Here is a 20,004-nt window from a genome sequence, read left to right as displayed (position 1 = left end):
TTTCAACAACACTTCCAGTTTAAGCTCGGACACTTGTAGCAACGCTATAGAAAAAGTGGGGGAAAAGATCACTTTAGTTGGTGGAGAACAGGATAAAAGGGTCGGATGGGAATAGACTTGTGATCTGACCCTTAAACTTTAAGGGATAACTGTGTTCGGGGTCCTCAGACTTAACGCAGAGAAATCCCAATCTTTTACACAGATACCCTTGGGTCAAGGAAAAGGATACAGCCGAGTCCTCGGGCGAGGCGGATAAGGGTCGGCTAAACAGACAGGGTCGGGCGAGACGGAAAAAGGGGTCGGGCAAAACAGACAGGGTCGGGCGAGACGGAAAAAGGGGTCGGGCGAACCGGGAAGGGGTCGACAGCTTACCTCCAGGTCTATTGGCGAAGCTTTGGGGTCGGGAAGGAGCAGACTTGGGCGAAAGGCCTTAAGCACTAAGGCTTGGGTGGCGGCGAGGTTGGACAATGCTCTGGCGGCGGCGGAGCTTCTTGTGGGCAACAAGGAAGCTCTAGCACAGCGCGGAGGAGCAGGCGGCTGGGTGGACTGGGGAGAAGCGGACTTGAGCGGAGAGGGGAACTTCTCAAGAGTTTCAGTAGGATTGCTCAAGTGTGCTCAGAGTAGGGGCGGTGAAACAGCGATGGCGAAGGAACTCCGGTGGAACTCTGGCATTCCCTTTTATAGCTGCGCGGGAGAGAGAGAGTTGGAGTAGCATGAAGACCGGGAAGAAAAAGATGGAGTGCGCTGCCATGGCGGCGATTGAGCAGCGATGGGCGGCGGAACAGAGCTTCGGAGATAGCGTCTTCAGCCATCGGGCACTGGAGACAAGGCGGCGCAGGCGCGGTTTTGCCGAAATTTAGATTTGGCGGAGGCGGGCGTCGTCGAGCGGCGGATTTGATTGGTGTGACCGGGAGAAAGGCGCTACAAGAGAGGTTGCAACAGGTGAAAAGACAGGGCGAGCGGTGGCGAAGGCGAGCGCAAAATAGCGGCATTGTTGGAGCACATTATTGGCGGGGCTAGAAAAGGAGCTGTCGCTGCCGGAGTTGGGGTTGGCGACTAAGGAATCGTCGCCTAGCGAGTCCATGGGTGGCGCGACTGTGGAGAGGTAGAAAAGCCGGAAGGCATCGGGTCTTGCAGCCGGGGATCCGGCGAGATGATGATGGGCGCGGTTCACGAGGTGGTCTGACACAGCAGCGGCAAAACTCTGCCACGGTGGTGACGGGGTCACCTTGGCACGGCCAGCGAGGGCGCGAGCAAGACTATGCGATGCAGAAAGGGTTGCAGAGGGGCTTCCGCGGCGATTGGGGAGGAGGGCGCGTGGATCCATCCTATCGCGGCCGGCGACTGGGCGAAGCGGCGGGCATCGGAGAGATCAAGCCACGTGGCAGAGAAGCTCTGAAGCGGGCGCATGCTGCTCGAGCGCGTCTGCCTCGGGAGATCAGGGGAAGAGATTTGCGAGTCCACCCGTCAGTCTTGGTTTCTCCTCTGCTCAAGATGGAAAGGAACACTTCTGTTGAGACTTAGAAGGAACCGGTGGTTCTAGTTGGGTTTTCAGGGGTCGGGACCGGGAACTGGAGGTTGAGCGCTTAAGCTCAGGGGAGCTGAGCCAGCGGGATTAGGGTCTCGGATTAAGATTAACTCAGATGATTTAACCAGGGTCGTTACAGCCTACCCCCCTTAAAAAGAATCTCATCCCGAGATTCGGGTGTAAGGGCGACCAGTGGGGGTGTGCAATTCTTACCTCCCTGGTTGGAAAGAAAACCTTGGAAGTGTTGGTTCAAATACTCCTCTGTTTCCCAGGTTGCTTCTTCTTCTGTGTGGTTGTTCCATAGTATCTTCTACATTTTGACTATTTGCCGTCGGGTATGTCTCTCCTTTCGGTCGAGGACCTTGGCCGGATACTCGGCGTAAGTCAGGTCGGACTCAACTTGAAGTTACTCCGGTTCCAAGACCTCAGTTGGGACTTGGACACACTTCTTCAGTTGGGATACATGGAAAACATCATGTACGGCCGAAAGCTGTTCTGGGAGTTGGATCGGGTAAGCAACGGGTCCACAGATTTCCACAATTTCATAAGGGCCAATGTAATGGGGAGCCAATTTTCCTTTTACTCCAAACCGTTGCACTCCTTTGGTTGGGGAGACTCGAAGATATACGTGATCACCAATGTCAAACTGCAGGGGTCTTCTTGTCCTGTCGGAGTAACTTTTCTGTCGGGATTGGGCGGCCTTGGGATTTGCTTGAATTATCTGCACGTGTTCTTCTGCTTCCACTACTAAGTCAGGGCCGTAGGTCTATCTTTCACCGACTTGTGACCAATTCAACGGCGTCTGACATTTCCAACCATATAGGGCTTCAAATGGTGCCATCTTCAAGCTAGTCTGGTAGCTATTATTTTAGGAGAACTCTTCCATTGGTAAGCACTTATCCCAATTTTTGTCATAGTGGATGACACAAGCTCTCAACATATCTTCAAGGATCTGATTTACCCTTTCAGTTTGACCATCGGTTTGAGGGTGATAAGTCGAGCTACGAATGAGCTTGGTGCCAAGTGATGCTTGTAGCTGTTCCCAAAAACGCGCTACAAACTGAGCTCCTCGATTAGATATGGTCGTCCTAGGCACACCGTGCAGGGAAACAATGCGGTCAAGATAAAACTCCGCATATTTCTTGGTCATGTAGGTGGTGTGAACTGGAAGAAAGTGGGCAGTCTTGGTAAGACGATCCACAATAACCCAGATGGAGTCATGTTGTTGCAATGTAAGGGGCAGTCCAACAATGAAGTCCATGCTGATGTCTTCCCATTTCCATGAGGGAATAGGTAGGGGCTGCAGGGTACCTACTACCTTTAAATGGCTGGCTTTGACACATTGACAGGTGTCACATCCTGAAACATACCATGCAATCTCTGGCTTCATTCCACTCCACCAGAAGATTTGACGGAGATCATGATACATCTTATTGCTGCCAAGATGAATCGAGAACTTGGAGAGATGAGCTTCATCTAGGATTTGCTTTCTCAGATTGGGGTCGGATAGTACAACAAGTCGATTTCCATAATACACTCTCCCATTGTCATCCTGTCCGAATTGCTTATACCCTTCATCCTTCAATGAAATATTCCTTTTGATCCACCTTACTTCCTCATCCTCTAACTATGCTAACGCAATTTGGTCCTCTAAAACAGACTCAAGGGATATATGGTCGAGGGTTCCATGGGAAACAATTTCCAAACTGAGCTTTCCCATCTCCTGGCACAGAGTTTTTGTGAAGTTGGTTGCCATCAAGCAATTGCAATGAGTCTTGCGGCTAAGAGCATCGGCCACCACGTTGGCCTTGCCGAGGTGGTAATGCACTTCCAAATCGTAATCCTTTATCAACTCCAACGATCTTCTTTGGCGCATGTTGAGGTCGGCCTGAGTGAATATGTACTTGAGGCTCTTGTGATCAGTGTAGATGTTACAGTAGGTGCCCATCAAATAGTGGCTCCATATCTTTAAGGCATGAATCACTACTGCCATCTCAAGATCATAGGTCGGATAGTTCAGCTCATGAGGTCGTAACGCCCGTGAGGCATAGGCAATGACTCGGTTGTCTTGCATAAGAACACACCCAAGTCCAGTGCCAGAGGTGTCGCAGTATACGTCAAACGGCTTAGAAGGGTCGGGTTGAGCCAAAACTAGGGCTGAGGTCAGCAAGTGTTTCAAGGTGTTGAAGGCTTCTTCACACTTGTTGCTCCACACAAATTTGACTTCTTTCTTCAGCAGTTCAGTCATCGGCTTAGCTATCTTGGAGAAATCCGGAATGAAACGCCGATAGTAGCCTGCTAGTCCAAGGAAACTTCGGATCTGGTGAACTGAAGTGGGCGGCTTCCAGTCCATGACTTCCTATACCTTGCTGGGGTCAACTGCTATGCCATCCCGAGAGATGGTGTGTCCCAAGAACTTGACACTCTCTAACCAAAATTCACATTTGGAGAATTTGGCATAGAGCTGATGATCTCTCAACCGTTGAAGAACCACATGAAGATGTTTGGCATGTTCTTCTTCATTCTTGGAGTACACCAGAATATCATCAATGAACACCACCATGAACTTGTCCAGTTCGGGCATGAACACCGAATTCATGAGATACATGAAATAGGTGGGTGCATTGGTAAGTCCAAAAGACATAACCAGGTACTCGTGAAGTCCATATCTTGTGGAGAAAGAAGTTTTGGGAATATCACAGGGTCTGATCTTGATTTGGTGATAACCAGAACGAAGATCGATCTTGGAGAACACTCTGGCTCCAGCTAATTGATCAAACAAGACATCGATGCGGGGAAGTGGATACTTGTTCTTGACAGTCACCGTATTGAGAGGTCGGTAGTCCACACACATGCGTAGACTTTCATCCTTCTTCTTCACAAACAAGGCTGGGCAACCCCAGGGTGAAGTACTGGGTCGGATGAAGCCTTTCTCCAACAGATCATGCAACTGGGTTTTTAACTTGGCCAGTTCCGCGGGTGGCATCTGATAGGGTCTCTTGGATATCGGAGTGGTGCCTAGCTGCAGTTCGATGGCGAACTCGATATCTCTATCTGGCGGCATGCCAAGTAAGTCATCTGGAAACACATCCGGGTACTCGCAGACAACAGGAAGGTTTTCTATCCGGGCTTCTGATATAGGGTACGCACAAGGAATTGCGTACTCAGGGTGGGTCAAGGATAGGGTAGAGTTGCCATGAAAGGGTGAGTGGATGTAGAGAGCTCGGGCAGCTGCATCTAGGACCACTTGGTGTTGGGTCATCCAATCCATCCCAAGGATGATATCTATTCCTTCCAGGTCAAGGATGATGAGATTCTCCCTAAAAAGAGTTTGGCCTAGCTGGATAGGTACAAGGGTAACTATCTTGTCTGAGGCTATCTTCCTTTCCGGAGTGGAGATCACATATGATCCTTTAGTGTGACCACCACTCAGCTCACATCTCTCACCAGTCTTACTCCCGATGAAGCTATGGGAAGCTCCCGAATCAAACAAAACAACAACAGTTTGATTATGGACAAGGAAGGTACCCTTCATCACTCGCGCACCTTCGGGGAGCTTGGTCAAGCTGGTGTAGTTGAGCCGTCCTTGGCAAACTTGCACCTTGGGCCTTCTTCCCCTGTTGGCTAGGGTGTTTTGGCCAAGCTGCTGATTCTTGTTCCTGGGGCAGTCCTCGGCAAAGTGTCCTTCCGCACCGTAGGTGAAACAGCGGTTACCATTCACAGGGCGCGGCGGCGGTAAGGTCGGTCGGGGCGCCTGCTGTTGGAAACCGGGAAAACAAGGTGCCGCTGGTGGTGGAGGGCTAGCAATCCATCATCCCGATTGTTGGGGCCTGTGGGGCATCTGAGGGCGAACCATCCTGAATCTTCGAGCGGGCGGGCTCGGTAATGCCACTAAGGCCTTTCTCTTCTGGTCGGCTTTAAGAGCCTGCATGTAGTCCTCTTGAGAGATGGCCAGATTCACCAACTCATTGTAGGTATCCACCTTGATGGGGTTCAACCTCTCCTTGAGTTCTAGGCTCAAGCCTCTGCGGAACCTATCCCTTTTCTTCTCATCGGTATCTGCGTGATAGCCGGCGTAACGGCACAGGTCGTTGAAGGCTTGTGCATAGTGTAGGATGTCACGGCTTCCTTAGGTAAGGGCCAAGAACTCATTGAGTTTGCGCTCCAAGAGACCTTCTGGAATGTAATGCCCTCTGAAAGCGGTCTTGAACTCGTTCCAGCTGACAGCATGGTCGGCCGGCAACATGGCATGGTAGTGATCCCACCAAAGCCGGGCGTAACCACGCAGCTGTTGAGCCGCGAATCGGGCTTTGTTCTGGTCGGGGCACGGGGCGGTGAGGAGTTCGAACTTGGATTCGATAGTATGAACCCATGCATATGCATCGAGCGGGTCTTCAGTCTTGTGGAAGGTCGGGGGCTACGTGCTCAAGAAGTCCTCATAACGAGCAACTTGAGGTTGATGATGAGCTCTCCCTCCATGGGGCTGCTGTTGTCCTTGTACAATGTGCCTTAGCAGCTCAGTTTGAGCCGCTAGGATGGCTTCCAGCGAAGGTGGGGATAGAGGCGGAGGAAGATCCTGCCACTGCTTGCTACCGCTGGGCAGAGAGCCAGATCGGGTGCGGTGCGCCATCTGCAAGAGCCAACGTTCCATTAATTCCATAACCTCAGAAGTATTCCAATCATGCGGGAACGTATACTTTAAATCCTCAAAATGCGACTCTTGCCGATAGTGCAACATAACGACATCTCTTATTAAGGAGATACACACTTCCTCTTGCCATCTTAGTTAGCAACTATCTTAGTTCTGCACACAACTTCGGGTGAACCAAAACCATATCCCATGGGCTCCACTATATCCGACCTTACGCCAAGGGGTCGGGCTAAGTGAAACAGTGCAACCAGGGGTCGGGCGAGGTGGAGAACTGCCTCGAGGGGTCGAGCGCATCCGACCTTGCGACTCGGGGTTGGCCAAACTTTGGTCAGACCCACAGAAAACTTGTGTGTGGTCACAGCACAAAACTCACACAACCTGGCATCCAAGGTGTGTCGCAAAAAGGGTCAAAAGTCAAGTCAAGATATAATTTCACTAAGATCATTTCATTGCTGTTCTCAAAACACAGGAGGAATAATCAACTCAAGGCTAACCTATTACATCACTATCCAAAACTTAGGTTGCCGAGGAGTACAACAAAAGATTAGATTTCCACAGCTCTCAACTTATGAGGGAACGCTATGAGTCGGAGAAGGGGCGTCGCCATCCTCAATGTCCATGCTGGACCATCCCATGACCTCCTCAGGATCTTCTTGTTCGTCCAGCTGCATCTCAAGGGCATGCATAGCATCGAGCTCGGCGTGGTGCTCGTCCAAATGAGCATTAGCAGCTGCGAGCTCCATCTCAACTTCCATCTTGTCTTCGGCAAGCTCGACCATGCCATCCACCAGGTCTTAACCAGGCTTTAGTCAAGATAATCTGAGGTGGTTTCGCCACACCGGGCCCACCTGCGGCAACGGCGACCTCCGCTGACTCAGCATGGACAGGGAGTATTTCACTCCGCCTCGCCCGACCCACGGTCCAAGGGTCGGATACGCCCGACCCCTCGCCGCAAGGCTCCGCCTCTCCTGACCCCGCGTGCAGGGGGTCGGACGCATCCAGGCCCGCAAGACAGGGATCCGCCTTGGACGCAGACCAGCGGATGAGGGCGCAGATCTCGTGGGCCCGCATCGATCTCGCTATAAATGCAATGCAGCTCTAATGTGCATAAAGGCGCTCGCGCTCCCCGACATGACTCGCCACAGTACTCGGGCGGTACACTGTAGCCACGACCGCACAGGCTACAGTGGCACAGTCCTAGTACACTGCCTCCCCTGTTCGCCATAGGGCACTCATTACCCACCCCCTCTAGCACAGGAGAAAGCGCCACCCGGTTTCATGCTCGGCCCAATGGCAGAGACATGACGGTAGCGCCTCCTGGTCAACACACAGGGCTACAGGGGTCGGCCATCTTCCACGACATGCACAGCTGCCGCGCCCGGACATCATCATTGTCAGGCATGGCTACAGGGATTGGATGCCACACATCTCTCGCACACACGGCAACGACGGTCGACGGGAGGACCGATGACAGGGCCCAATGACAGCCGCCCTCCTCCGGCGGCCACGCTGACGGGAGACAAACACCGAAGGGGAAGGCGGCGACCCCGGGGACTCAGTCCTTCCCCCTGCACTTTACCTTTACCTGCTTATCTCTTTGGCTTCTCCTAACTCCTGGCTCAACTGTAACGCCCGGTCTCTTCCTTGTGCTATAAAAGGAAGACTGGGGGAACCGAGCAAAAGAGGACTCTCAAGCCAACACAACCCACACCCTCTCCTCATGAGCATCAGTGCACACCCAAGAGACTTGGGACCAGCTCCCTCTCTCGCCTGTTTGTAACCCCTACTACAGACCTCGCGTGAGTAACACGAGCAGCTCCTCATACTGGACGTAGGGCTATTCCTGCCCGAATCAGTCCAACCCCGTGTCCTCTCATGCCACCATCCGAAGCTTTACGCGCATAAAAGAAATTTACTTGCCGGAGTCTTGATCCGCTAATCTCGACAATGACAGTTGGCGCACCAGGTAGGGGACCTTTGTGCATACATCACTAGCTTCGGATGGCCAACCATGATGCCAACTTTGCTCCCGGTTCCCTCGTCCGCTTCGGGAGCTTGGATTTCCTCACCACGGGGGAGGGAATCGAGCTGATCCCTCTCCTTGTCCTGCCCGCTCACCCCATCATCTCCGGCTCCGCCGCCGGCATAGTGGCGAGTGGCCGGGCGTGCGCCACGGGACCCCCTTCGGAGGAGTGGCCCTTCGGGCTGTGCAATGCCACGGCGACCTACGGTCGTCTCCTGGCACGGTCCATGATTGTGCTACCCGCGAGCAACGAGTTCGTGGGCGTGGTGAGGACAGACTCCGACGCCGGCGCCGACAACGGGAGCCACCATCCCTCACAAGAGTGCTTCATGGCTGACGTACACTCCGAGGGATCCAATGACAACGGCACCACAGGGAGGCAGCGTACTCCCCCACCTCGCACCGTAGCCACAACCGGGGCCTTCGCTAGGGTCCCAGAATGGCCACGTATGCCGGAGGCGCGCGCGGCGCCCATTCAGGAGGTCGAGCGCCCCCGCAACAAAGGCAGGGCACGCCAATGGGTGCGCAACGTCCAGTGGCGCATCTGCACGGATGAGGATCACCCTTAGCTCTTCGCCCGCGCCAGTCAAAATGTCACTGCAGCGGTGGCCCTTCTCCGATGACTCCCCGAGCTGGCGACGCCCAAGGAGCGTCAAGCGCACCAAGAGGTGCGCAACCTACTTGAGTGCGTCGCCGTCCAGCAGGCGGAGAGCTCCGCGTCCTGGCGACGCGGGCACAACGCACAACGCCAGCAAGGCAGCACCCACCGTGCCTCCCGAAAGGCGTGGGGAGCCTGTCCACAAGCCTCCCCCTGGGGGAACTAGGCCGCGCCCACTCGATGGACACCGCTGCTCGCAGGAGGCGAAGTCCAGTCCGTCCACCGATGCGTCGGTCCTGTTCGCGATGCCCGCGACACTCTGGATGCACGGAGGCGCTCCCGCGCGGACTGAGAGGATGGAGCGGACCGCGGCTACCATGTCCACCATGGTGGTCTCTACGACAACGAAGAAGATCGCAGCCCGAGCCCTAACCCAGCGGGGCCTAGGGCCTTCTCCGCACGCATCCTGAACGCGCCGTTCCCAGCGCGCTTCAGGCAGCCCACGAATGTGGCCAAGTACTACGGGGAGACAAACCCTAGACTTTGGCTCAGCAACTACCGGCTTGCATGTCATGCCGGTGGGGCAGATGATGACCTTTTTATCATTCGCAATCTCCCGTTGTTTCTAGCCGACTCGGCGCGAGCCTGGCTGGAACACATCCCGTCGGGTTGGATCCGTAATTGGAATGACCTGAAGGAGATCTTCGTGGGGAACTTCCAGGGCACGTACATGCGCCCTGGAAACTCCTGGGACCTCCGAAGCTGCTGCCAGGGGTCGGATGAGTCTCTCCGGGACTACATCCAGTGTTTCTCCAGGAAGCGCACCGAGCTCTCTAACGTCGCAAACGCCGACGTCATTGGAGCTTTCCTGGCAGGAACTTCCTGCCAGCCCCTGGTCCATGAGCTAGGACGCAGGGGCCCGCGGACCACGGAGGAGCTCCTCAACATCGCCACCAGCTTCGTCTCGGGCGAAGAGACCCTTGGGGCAATCTTTGATCGTTCCAAGGGCAAAGCGAAGCGGGAGGAGGACGCCGACAAGGGCACCTCCAACCGCCAGCAAAAGAAGAAGAACAAGCAGCGGTGCGAGGCTCCCCTTGTGGCCGTTGCCGAGTGCAAGTGGGGACAGCCGCCCCTGAGGGCACCCCAGCTTCTTCAACAAGCTGCTCGAAGTACCGTGCCCGACCCACGAGTTCCCTGCTAAGCACGCCTATAAGGACTGCAACCTCATAAAGAGGTACTTTGTGGGCAACCCGGTGAAGGGCGACCAGAGGCGGAAGCCCGAAGAGGAGAAGATGGATGGCGAGGAGAAGGAAGATGGCTTCCCCAACGTGGATGGCTGCTTCATGATCTTTTGCGGGCCGGCGGCCTACGACTCCAAACGCCACCAGAAGCTGGAGCGCCGTGAGGTCTACGCAGCCGAACCCACTACCCCGACCTTCCTCGACTGGTCGAGATCCGCCATCACCTTCGACCAATCCGACCACCCGTAGCACGTCCTACAGCTGGGATGCTACCCACTCATCATCGACATCATCGTCGGCATAAAGCGCCTCACCAAGGTGCTCATGGATGGAGGCAGCAGCCTCAACATCCTCTACGCCGAGACTCATGACACCATGGGGATCGACCGCTCCTGCCTCCGTCCCAGCAAGGCACCGTTCCACGGCATCGTGCCGGGGAAACGGGCAATGCCTCCCAAGTAGATCAACCTGCCCGTCACCTTCGGGACTCCCTCCAACTACAGGAAGGAGACCCTCACTTACGAAGTGGTGGGCTTCCGCGGAACCTACCATGCCATCTTAGGGCGGCCGTGCTACGCCAAGTTCATGGCCATCCCCAACTACACCTACCTCAAGCTCAAGCTGCTAGGGCCCAACAGGGTCATCACCGTCGGCACATTTTTCCACAAGGCGTATGAGTGCGACGTAGAGTGCTGCGAGTACGCCGCGGCCATCACCTGCACGGAGGACTTCACGGTCCGGCTCGCGGAGAGCACCGAGGACCCACCCGACTCCAAGCAGTTCGTGACCTCCTTTGAGGCCACAAGAGGCATCAAGGAGGTCCCCCTCGACCCCAGCAGTTCTGATGGCAGGACCGTACGGATAGGCGCTACCCTATCTGCCAAATAGGAAAGCGCGCTAGTCGACTTCCTTCGTGCAAACAGCGATGCTTTTGTGTGGAAACCCTCGGACATGCCAGGCATCCCGAGGGAAGTCGCCGAGCACTCCTTGAACATCAAGGCTGGCTCCAAACCGGTGAAACAAGGCTTGCGCCGCTTCGACAAGGAGAGGCGCAAGGCCATCGGCGAGGAGCTTCAGAAGCTTTTGGCGGCTGGATTCATCAAGGAAGTGTACCACCCCGAGTGTATAGCTAATCCTGTTCTTGTACGAAAGAAGAATGTGAAATAGAGGATGTGTGTTGATTATATAGGTCTCAACAAGGCATGTCCAAAGGACCCGTTTCCTTTGCCTCGTATAGATCAGATAGTTGACTCAACCTCAGGGTACGAAACCCTTAGCTTCCATGACGTGTATTCGGGCTACCATCAAATCGCGATGAAAGAGTCCGACTAGTTTGCGACCTCTTTCATCACCCCATTCGGCCCCTATTGCTACGTTAAGATGCCATTCGGCCTCAAAAATGCGGGGGCTACGTTCCAGCGATGCATGCTTAAGTGTTTTGGGGACCTCATCGGGCGAACCGTTGAGGCCTACATAGATGACATCATGGTCAAGTCCAAGAAGGGCGACCAGCTCATCCCCGACCTCGAACTAGCCTTCGAGAGGCTAAGAGACAGACGCATCAACCTCAACCCCGAAAAGTGCACTTTTGGGTCTCGAGGGGCATGCTGCTCGGCTTCATTGTCTCCGTGCGTGGCATCGAAGCCAGTCCGGAGAAAATAGCGGCCATCAGCGATATGGGGCTGATCCAAAAAATAAAGGGAGTTCAGCGCGTCACGGGATGTCTTGCGGCCCTGAGCCGCTTCATCTCGCGCCTCGGCGAACGGGGGCTCCCTCTCTATCGACTCCTGAAGAAAACCGACCACTTTGTGTGGACCGCCGAGGCCCAGGAGGTGCTTGACCAGCTCAAGAACCTCCTGATGAAGGCCCCGATCCTGGTCCCACCAACCGACAGGGAGCTACTCCTGCTCTACATCGTGGTGACCGCCCAGGTGGTTAGTGCGGCTCTAGTGGTGGAGCGAGAAGAGGAGGGACATGCCCTCAAGGTGCAGTGCCCGGTGTACTTCGTTAGCGAGGTCTTGTCCGAGTCCAAGGCCCACTACCCTCAGATCTAGAAGCTCATCTACACAGTCCTGATCACGAAGAGGAAGTTGCGCCACTACGTCACCTCCCACCCAGTGACGGTCGTCTCATCATTCCCCCTCGGCGAAGTGATCCGGAATCAGGATGCCACAGAACGGATCATGAAGTGGGCGCTCGAGCTTATGGACCAGGGCATCACCTACACCCCCTGGACAGCCATCAAGTCCCAGGTACTCGTTGACTTTGTTGCAGAGTGGACGGAGATCCAGACGCCATCAGCGCCGGAGAAGCAGGAATACTGGATGATGTATTTTGACGGGTCATTGATGAAGGCTCGCGCCGGAGCGGGTCTGGTCTTCGTCTCTCCTCTCGGCGTGCGCATGAGGTACATGATCCTCCTCAGCTTTCCTGCCTCTAACAATGTCGCTGAGTACGAGGCTCTCCTCAATGGGTTTTGCATCGCCATCGAACTGGGCATCTGGCGGCTGGACATACGGGGCGACTCTCAGCTAGTCGTCGAGCAAGTCATGAAGGAGTGGAGCTGTCACGACCCCAAGATGGTGGCGTACTGCAATGAAGTCCACAAGCTCGAAGAAAAGTTTGACGGTTTGGAACTCAACCACGTCGCAAGACATTTCAATGAGGCAGCGGATGAGCTGGCGAAGGCGGCATCCGGAAGAAAGCACGTCCCCGATGGCATGTTCATCAGCAACCAATGCAAGCCCTCAATCCGTTACAAGGAGTCGGGAGGGGTCGGCGATGCACCACCTGTCGCGGACTCGGGCGCCGACCCTGGAAAGGTCGGCAACTCGCCACCTGTCCTGGACCCGGGGGTCGATCCCTCTGACCCCAAGGTCATGGAGATTGACACGAACCCAGCAGAGGGGCATGATCCCTCTGACTGGAGAGCCCCGTACCTTGACTACCTCATCCACGAGCTGCTCCCAACGGACAAGATGGAGGTGCGAAGAATTGCACGCCGTGCAAAATCCTTCGTTGGGAAACTATGCGCACGATCTGCTACAGAGAACATCTCCACCTCCCTCATTTTGCGGGCTGGCACTCTCCGCCACTTCACCTCCCGAGGAAGATGGCGGACCTCCTTGGCCGTCGACCGACAAGAATGATGGAGATCCTCCATTGCCGTTGCCCATGGAAGATGGTGGACCTCCATTGCCGTTGCTCGTGGAAGATGGTGAACTTCCTTGTATCGGTGTTTAGACCCGGCAACCTACCAAGAGGGGTGTCCGAGGTAGTGTTTAGTGCGTCGGGCTTGTCGAGATCAGGAAATTGGCCTAGCAGAGTAGGTTAAGGGGAAAAAGCCAATATCATGTCCTTTCGGAAAAAAGGAACCAGAAGCATTCGGTTTTGACACGTCAAAAGCCGACAAAATTTTTGACCTACTCCTCCAAGAAGGACAGATCAAGCTCTCACCCTACCACACAATTCCATCGGCCGAGCAGCTGAAAAACATAAAGTATTGCAAATGGCATAACGCCACGTCCCATGACACAAATGAGTGCAAGATCTTTTGTCAGCAGATATAATCAGCCATTGAGCAAGGCAGGCTCAAGTTCGAGGTCCCGACAAAGTCAGCAAAGCCGATGAAGATTGACCAGCATCCTTTCCCCACCAACATGGTTGATATAGGAAGAAATGCGCTTCAAACTAAAGTGCTGACATCGGAATCGGCTAAAAAGAGCGGCGCCATGGAACTCAAGAATCAAGCTGCGCCCGAAGATGTCAAAGGGAAGAGACAGATGGATGATGAAGGCGAAGGCTCAGAAGGACCACGCAAACCCATTACTTCCCAATTCCTGCTCAGCAAATACCAGCGACAACAAGAAAGTTCAAGATTTTGCGAGAAGATGATGCAACAACACGAAGATCATTGGTGATGCCGTTCTTCATCCATTGCTGGGAAAATAACCTCAGGTTGCCATTGGCTGATAATTGCCCAAAATGCAACGGTCCATATCGCAACAATCGGCCATTCAGAAGGTCTCGTTCTAGAGATAGAGGATCAGAGCCAATCAGCAGAAACTGGCGTGAGCAAGAAGATCGGTGCCTTTCAGTGCGTGATCGGCTGGGGGGTAGGAGTGACCGATATGATCGGCCGAAGGACAGACACGAGCGATACGATAGGCCGGGGGCAGGACCGACCAACACGACCGACTAGGGGGCAGGGTCAGTGCACACGATCGGCTGGAAGAGATGGCCGATGCTCGGGTGACAGATGATAATCCCTTGGGGCGGGAGCCAGAATGGGAGCGCGCCAGACCGCTGGCCAAAATAATGAACCCTAGGTGGTGCCCTGACAGGTTGACTAAGTCCCATAAAAGAAGGATCCAACATCTGCACCAATGGGAGCAACAAGAGGAAGAGCAGCGACAGATAGTGGACAAGAAGAATGACGGATCTCGGGTTTGGCGCCCCAAAAGAAACGACAGGGAAGGTGACAATAACCAGGAATCGGCAGCTGATGTCAGCATGGTCTTCATCTTGCCGATGGAATTCATGGCTCCCACCGATCAGTATGACACGTCAAGGATGGAGGAACAGATGGCGCAATTGGCTTTGGAGCCGTTGACAGCTACTTTTGAGAAGCCCGAAGATGAAAAACGGCAACACCTCAAGGCACTGTTCCTCAAAGGACACATCAACGGCCGACCTGTCACCAGACTACTAGTAGATGGAGGTGCTGCAGTCAACATCATGCCATACGCCATGTCCCGGAAATTGGGTAAAAGCAACGAAAATCTGACCAAGACGGACATGATGCTCAAGGACTTCGAAGGCAACGTGTCTCCTGTAGGGATACGAGGTAGGCTACACTAGCGCAAATCAAAATTTCTACCGCGTATAACCAGGAAGAACTGCCGTATAAGGATCACGGGATTACCACTCGACGCACTACTGGTGCGGAAGATGTAGATATGCGTCAATGCAGAGAAGACGATCACGTAGTCGTACGTAGTCGATCAACGTAGTCGTACGTAGTCGATCACGTCCAGCAGCTCCTCAGCAGCTCGTCCACGCGCAGCAAGATCGCCTCCGGTACCGCGGCTCGTCGTCGGCTCGTCGTGGCTCGTCGGCGGCACGTCGATGGCTCGTCCAAGTGCTGCAGGCGCAACACCTCCAAGGTATCCACACGTGCAGGGAGGAAGCGTTGCAAGCCGGATTGCTAGATCCGCGAGTTGCAACAAGCGAGGGCGTGGGAGGCGCGGCAGGTGTGTTTCGCCAAAAAGGTGTCTCCCCTAGGGCGCCCCCACCCCTCTATTTATAGAGGTTCCTGATGGGCCTCTGGATCCGAGGCCCATTAGTACTCCTAAACCTAATCCAACTCGGATCAGATCCGAATTGGGCTTCCAGCCCCTTAAGTGTGTGACCCTATGGGTTCGGATACGTATAGACATGGCCCGAGTACTCCTACTCGGCCCAATAGTCGGTAGCAGCCTCTAGCAAGACGTGCCAACTCCTATACGCACACGAAGATCATATCAGACGAACCATCACAACATAATATACATGATATTCCCTTTGCCTCACGATATTTGGTCTAGCTTCAAGCCGACCGCTCTTTCTCGATCCTGTGATTCGGAATCCCTTTGTAGGTTAACTCTTAACCGTACGTAGCATGGCCATGCATTTTCGGATCCGATCACTCGAGGGGCCCAGAGATATCACTCTCAATCAGAGAGGGGCAAATCCCATCTTGATTGACCATGTCTCATAGCATGCTTCTTGACAAACCCGAAAGCTACCTTTATAACTACCCTGTTACGGCGTAGCGTTTGATAGCCCCTAAGTAGGTCGATCCACATCTAGAATACATGCGACAATCTCAGGTCTAAGGACAAAGCGTATATGTTGTTTAAAGAGAGAACTACTTCTCGTGTTGGGTCAGTCCTGACACATGTCTCCACATGTGTCCACATTATTAGTTCAACATCTCCATGTCCATGACTTGTGAAACATAGTCATCAACTAATACATGTGCTAGTCTAATATCCATGTGTGTCCTCACATGAACTCCGACTAGGGACAACTTTAGAATAACCATACAAGTAAAGAGTTTCACATACAATTCACATAATTGCAAATCAATTCAAGTAGCCTTTAATGGATATTCAATGAACACAATATACAAATCATGGATACAAATGGAATATCATCATCTCTATGATTGCCTCTAGGGCATACCTCCAACATCTCCCACCCGCGGCGCGCTTTGCGTCGACCTCACCATCGGCAGTAAGACCCTTCCCACTACTTTCTTTATTATTAATGGCAAAGGGTCCTACAATATGCTGCTCGGTCACGATTGGATACTTGCAAATTGTTGCGTCCCGTCCACAATGCATCAATGCCTCGTATAGGCAACAACATTGAAATAGTCAACGCCGATTCCGCCTACAGTGTCACCGCGGCTGATACGCAACAATGGAGCTGCGAGCACATCAAGTGCATATCCGGAAGAACTTGGGACACCGACTTCCTGAAAGTGTCCGATTTTAGCTTGTAGCCGATCCGAGCAGTCGGCTCTGAAGATTCAGATTAAATGGATCAATATGTTCGAGAAGACGGGAAGCTGGGGCATGGGTTTACGTCGGCCGATTCATTAGAAATGATAGATTTAGATGATGGCACCAAGCCAAGGCCGACGTACATTAGTGCTAACTTGGATCCAGAATATAAATGTAAATTGTCAAATTTATTGAAAGAATTTAAAGATTGTTTTGCTTGGGAATATCATGAGATGCCTGATCTGGACTGGTCCATTGTTGAACACTGGTTGCCCATAAAGCAAGGATATCGGCCGTATCAGCAACCCGCACGACGGTGCAATCCTAAAACTCTACCTGATATAAAGGCTGAGATTACAAGGCTGATTGAAGCAAAATTTATTCGGCAGTGTCGTTATGCCGAGTGGATCTCCAATATTGTGCCCGTATACAAGAAAAATGGAAAGCTGCGCATGTGCATTGACTTCAGGAACCTTAATCACGCTACACCGATGGACGGGTATCGAATGCCGACAACCGATGTGTTAATAGATGCCGACGCAGGACATAAAGTCATTAGTTTTATGGATGAAAATGCTGGGTACAATCAAATATTAATGGCCGAAGAAGACATTTCGAAGACGGCTTTCAGATGCCCGGGCCACCTCGGTTTGTTCGAATGGGTAGTAATGACCTTTGGATTGAAGAACGTCGGCGCTACATATCAACGGGCCATGAATTATATATTTCACAAGCTTATCGGCGTACTGGTAGAGATTTACATCGACGACATCATAGTCAAGTCAAAAGGACACTAGGAACATCTGGCCGATTTGCGGGAAGTGTTGGAATGCACGAGGAAGCATGGGTTGAAAATGAACCCGAACAAGTGCGCTTTCGGCATATCCGCCGGACAGTTTTTGGGATTCATGGTTCATGAGCGTGGGATAGAGGTCAACCGGAAAATCATAGCAGCTATCAATAAGGTCGTGGCCCCACAGAATAAAATCAACTTAAAGTCCTTAATTGGCAAAGTTAATTTCATCAGAAGATTCATATCCAACTTGTCTGGGCGTATTCAAGCTTTCACGCCATTACTAAAGCTGAAACCCGACCAAGAGTTCGTATGGGGAGAAGAACAACGCAAGGCACTGGAAGACATCAAGCAATACCTAATCTCGCCACCTGTATTGGTCCACCGCAAGCTGATAAGCCATTTAAGCTATACTTATCGACCGACAGACGAGCTATCGGATCGGCGCTGGTACAGGAGTTTGCAGGAAAGGAACGGGTGATATATTATGTTAGCAGAAGACTTCTGGATGCCGAAACAAGATATTCCCCAGTAGAGCGACTGTGCCTGTGTCTTTACTTCTCATGCACCAAGCTCAGGCACTACCTGTTATCGGCAGAGTGCATAGTTGTATGCAAAGATGATGTGGTGAAATACATGCTATCGATGATGATTTTGAAAGGGCGGATTGGAAAGTGGATCTTGGCTTTGTCAGAGTTTGATCTAAGATATGAATCGTCCAAAGCCATCAAAGGTCAAGTCATGGCTGATTTTGTCGCCCAGCACTGCGGACCAGAAGTCGCCATCGTGGAGCAGGTTTCGTGGACTCTACATTTTGATGGTTCATCATGCGGGGCCGAATCGGGAATTGGCATCGTTCTCATATCACCTCGGGGGGCAAGTTATGATTTCTCTCTGCTGATAGAAGCATCAGCTACTAATAACCAGGTGGAATACCGAGCCGTCCTGAAAGGGATACAATTGTTAAGAGAGATCAAGGCCGACGCCGTGGAAATTTTTGGGGATTCTATGCTCATCGTAGATCAATTTACAGGGAGGTCTGAATGTAAAGATGACGTTTTGAGAATTTACTACGAAGATTGCCTCCAACTTTTGAAGGAATTCAAGTCCGCAGTTATTGAGCATATTCCCAGAAACTATAATGAGGAGGCTAATAGGCTCGCCCAACACACATCCGGGTATTGGCCGATTCAAGGCGCCATGACTCTGGAGCTCGCAGACGATGACTGGCGAAAAGAGATTGCCGATTACTTGAAAGACCCTTCCAAGAAAGTGGATCGGCAGGTGCGTTTTCAAGCCACAAAGTATGTACTATTAGAAGATGATTTGTTCAACTGAACAATTGATGGGGTTCTGCTCAAATGCCTAGAAACAGAAGAGGCAAAGATTCTGATGGGAGAAATCCATGAAGGGGTATGTGGAGCCCACCAATCGGCCCATAAGATGAAGTGGATGATTAGAAATAATGGATATTATTGGCCAACGGTTCTTGAAGACTGCTTCAAATATTATAAAGGGTGTCAGGATTGTCAGAAATTTGGAAACGTGCAACGCGCGCCCGCATCGGCCATGAATCCGATAATCAAGCCATGGCCGTTCAGAGGTTGGGGAATAGACCTCATCAGACAAATTTATCCTCCATCAAGTAAGGGGCATAAGTTCATTTTAGTAGCCACGGACTATTTCACCAAATGGGTGGAGGCAATTCCATTAAAGGTCGTAACATCGGCCGCTATGGTTGATTTCGTGAGGGATCACATTGTCTACCGCTTCGGCATCCCTCAAACTATCACAACCGATCAGGGGACGATGTTCACTTCGGGAGAGTTCGAGGAATTCACTACCGATATGGGAATCAAGTTGCTAAATTCTTCTCCATATTATGCTCAAGCTAATGGTCAGGTCAAATCTTCCAATAAGGGGATAATTAAGTTGATCAAAAGGAAGATTGAGGAACAACCTAAAAAATGGCACTTATGTTTGACCGAGGCTTTATGGGCGTACAGGATGGCCTGCCACGGGGCTACCAAGATATCCCCTTATCAATTAGTGTATGTTCATGAAGCAGTGTTGCCTTGGGAGTTGAGAACGGGGTCAAGATGAACATCGCTTCAGGATCAGTTGGCAGCCGATGACTACTCCTCGCTCATGAAAAGGGAACTCGACAATTTGGCAGGACAACGTTTGAGGGCCCTTATCAGCATTGAGGAAAATAAGAAGAGGGTGGCCAGGTGGTACGACAAGAAGGTTAAAGTCAAACAATTCTCCCAAGGGGATCTGGTATGGAAGTTGGTGCTGCCGATTGGGTCTAAAGACCCTAAGTTTGGTAAATGGTCTCCCACTTGGGAAGGGCTATATAGAATCGGCCGATGCGCTTCGGGAAACACATACATTTTGGAAACAATGTAGATCTCTAAGTTCTTCACGATGGGCCCTGATCATGTCCTTGTCTTCCTGCGACAATGGTTCGTCGGAGTACATTAGTTCGATCGCCCGTTCGAGTTCGAGGCTAAGGCGTCTCGGCTGGAAAGATTAACACATAACAGCCCAATGTCAGACTAGTTAAAAGATTAGACCGGAGAAGGAAAGACAAAGGAAGATCTCGTACCTGGTTGATGGAAG

The 20,004-nt window shown here is 52.4% G+C and overlaps 1 protein-coding gene across 1 annotated transcript; it reads left to right on the top strand.

Annotated features, from left to right (window-relative positions):
- The first annotated feature begins 12,620 nt into the window (after positions 1–12,620).
- Positions 12,621–13,190, top strand: LOC117834350 (uncharacterized). The gene has a single exon (XM_034713950.1). The coding sequence runs from the start codon at positions 12,621–12,623 to the stop codon at positions 13,188–13,190; it is 570 nt and encodes a 189-aa protein (XP_034569841.1).
- Positions 13,191–20,004: the final 6,814 nt, after the last annotated feature.

This window comes from Setaria viridis, chromosome 8 (genome assembly GCF_005286985.2).
Source record: "Setaria viridis chromosome 8, Setaria_viridis_v4.0, whole genome shotgun sequence".
NCBI lineage: Eukaryota > Viridiplantae > Streptophyta > Magnoliopsida > Poales > Poaceae > Setaria > Setaria viridis.
Note: the sequence above shows the minus strand (reverse complement) of the source record. Positions and strands in the feature narration are given on the sequence as shown.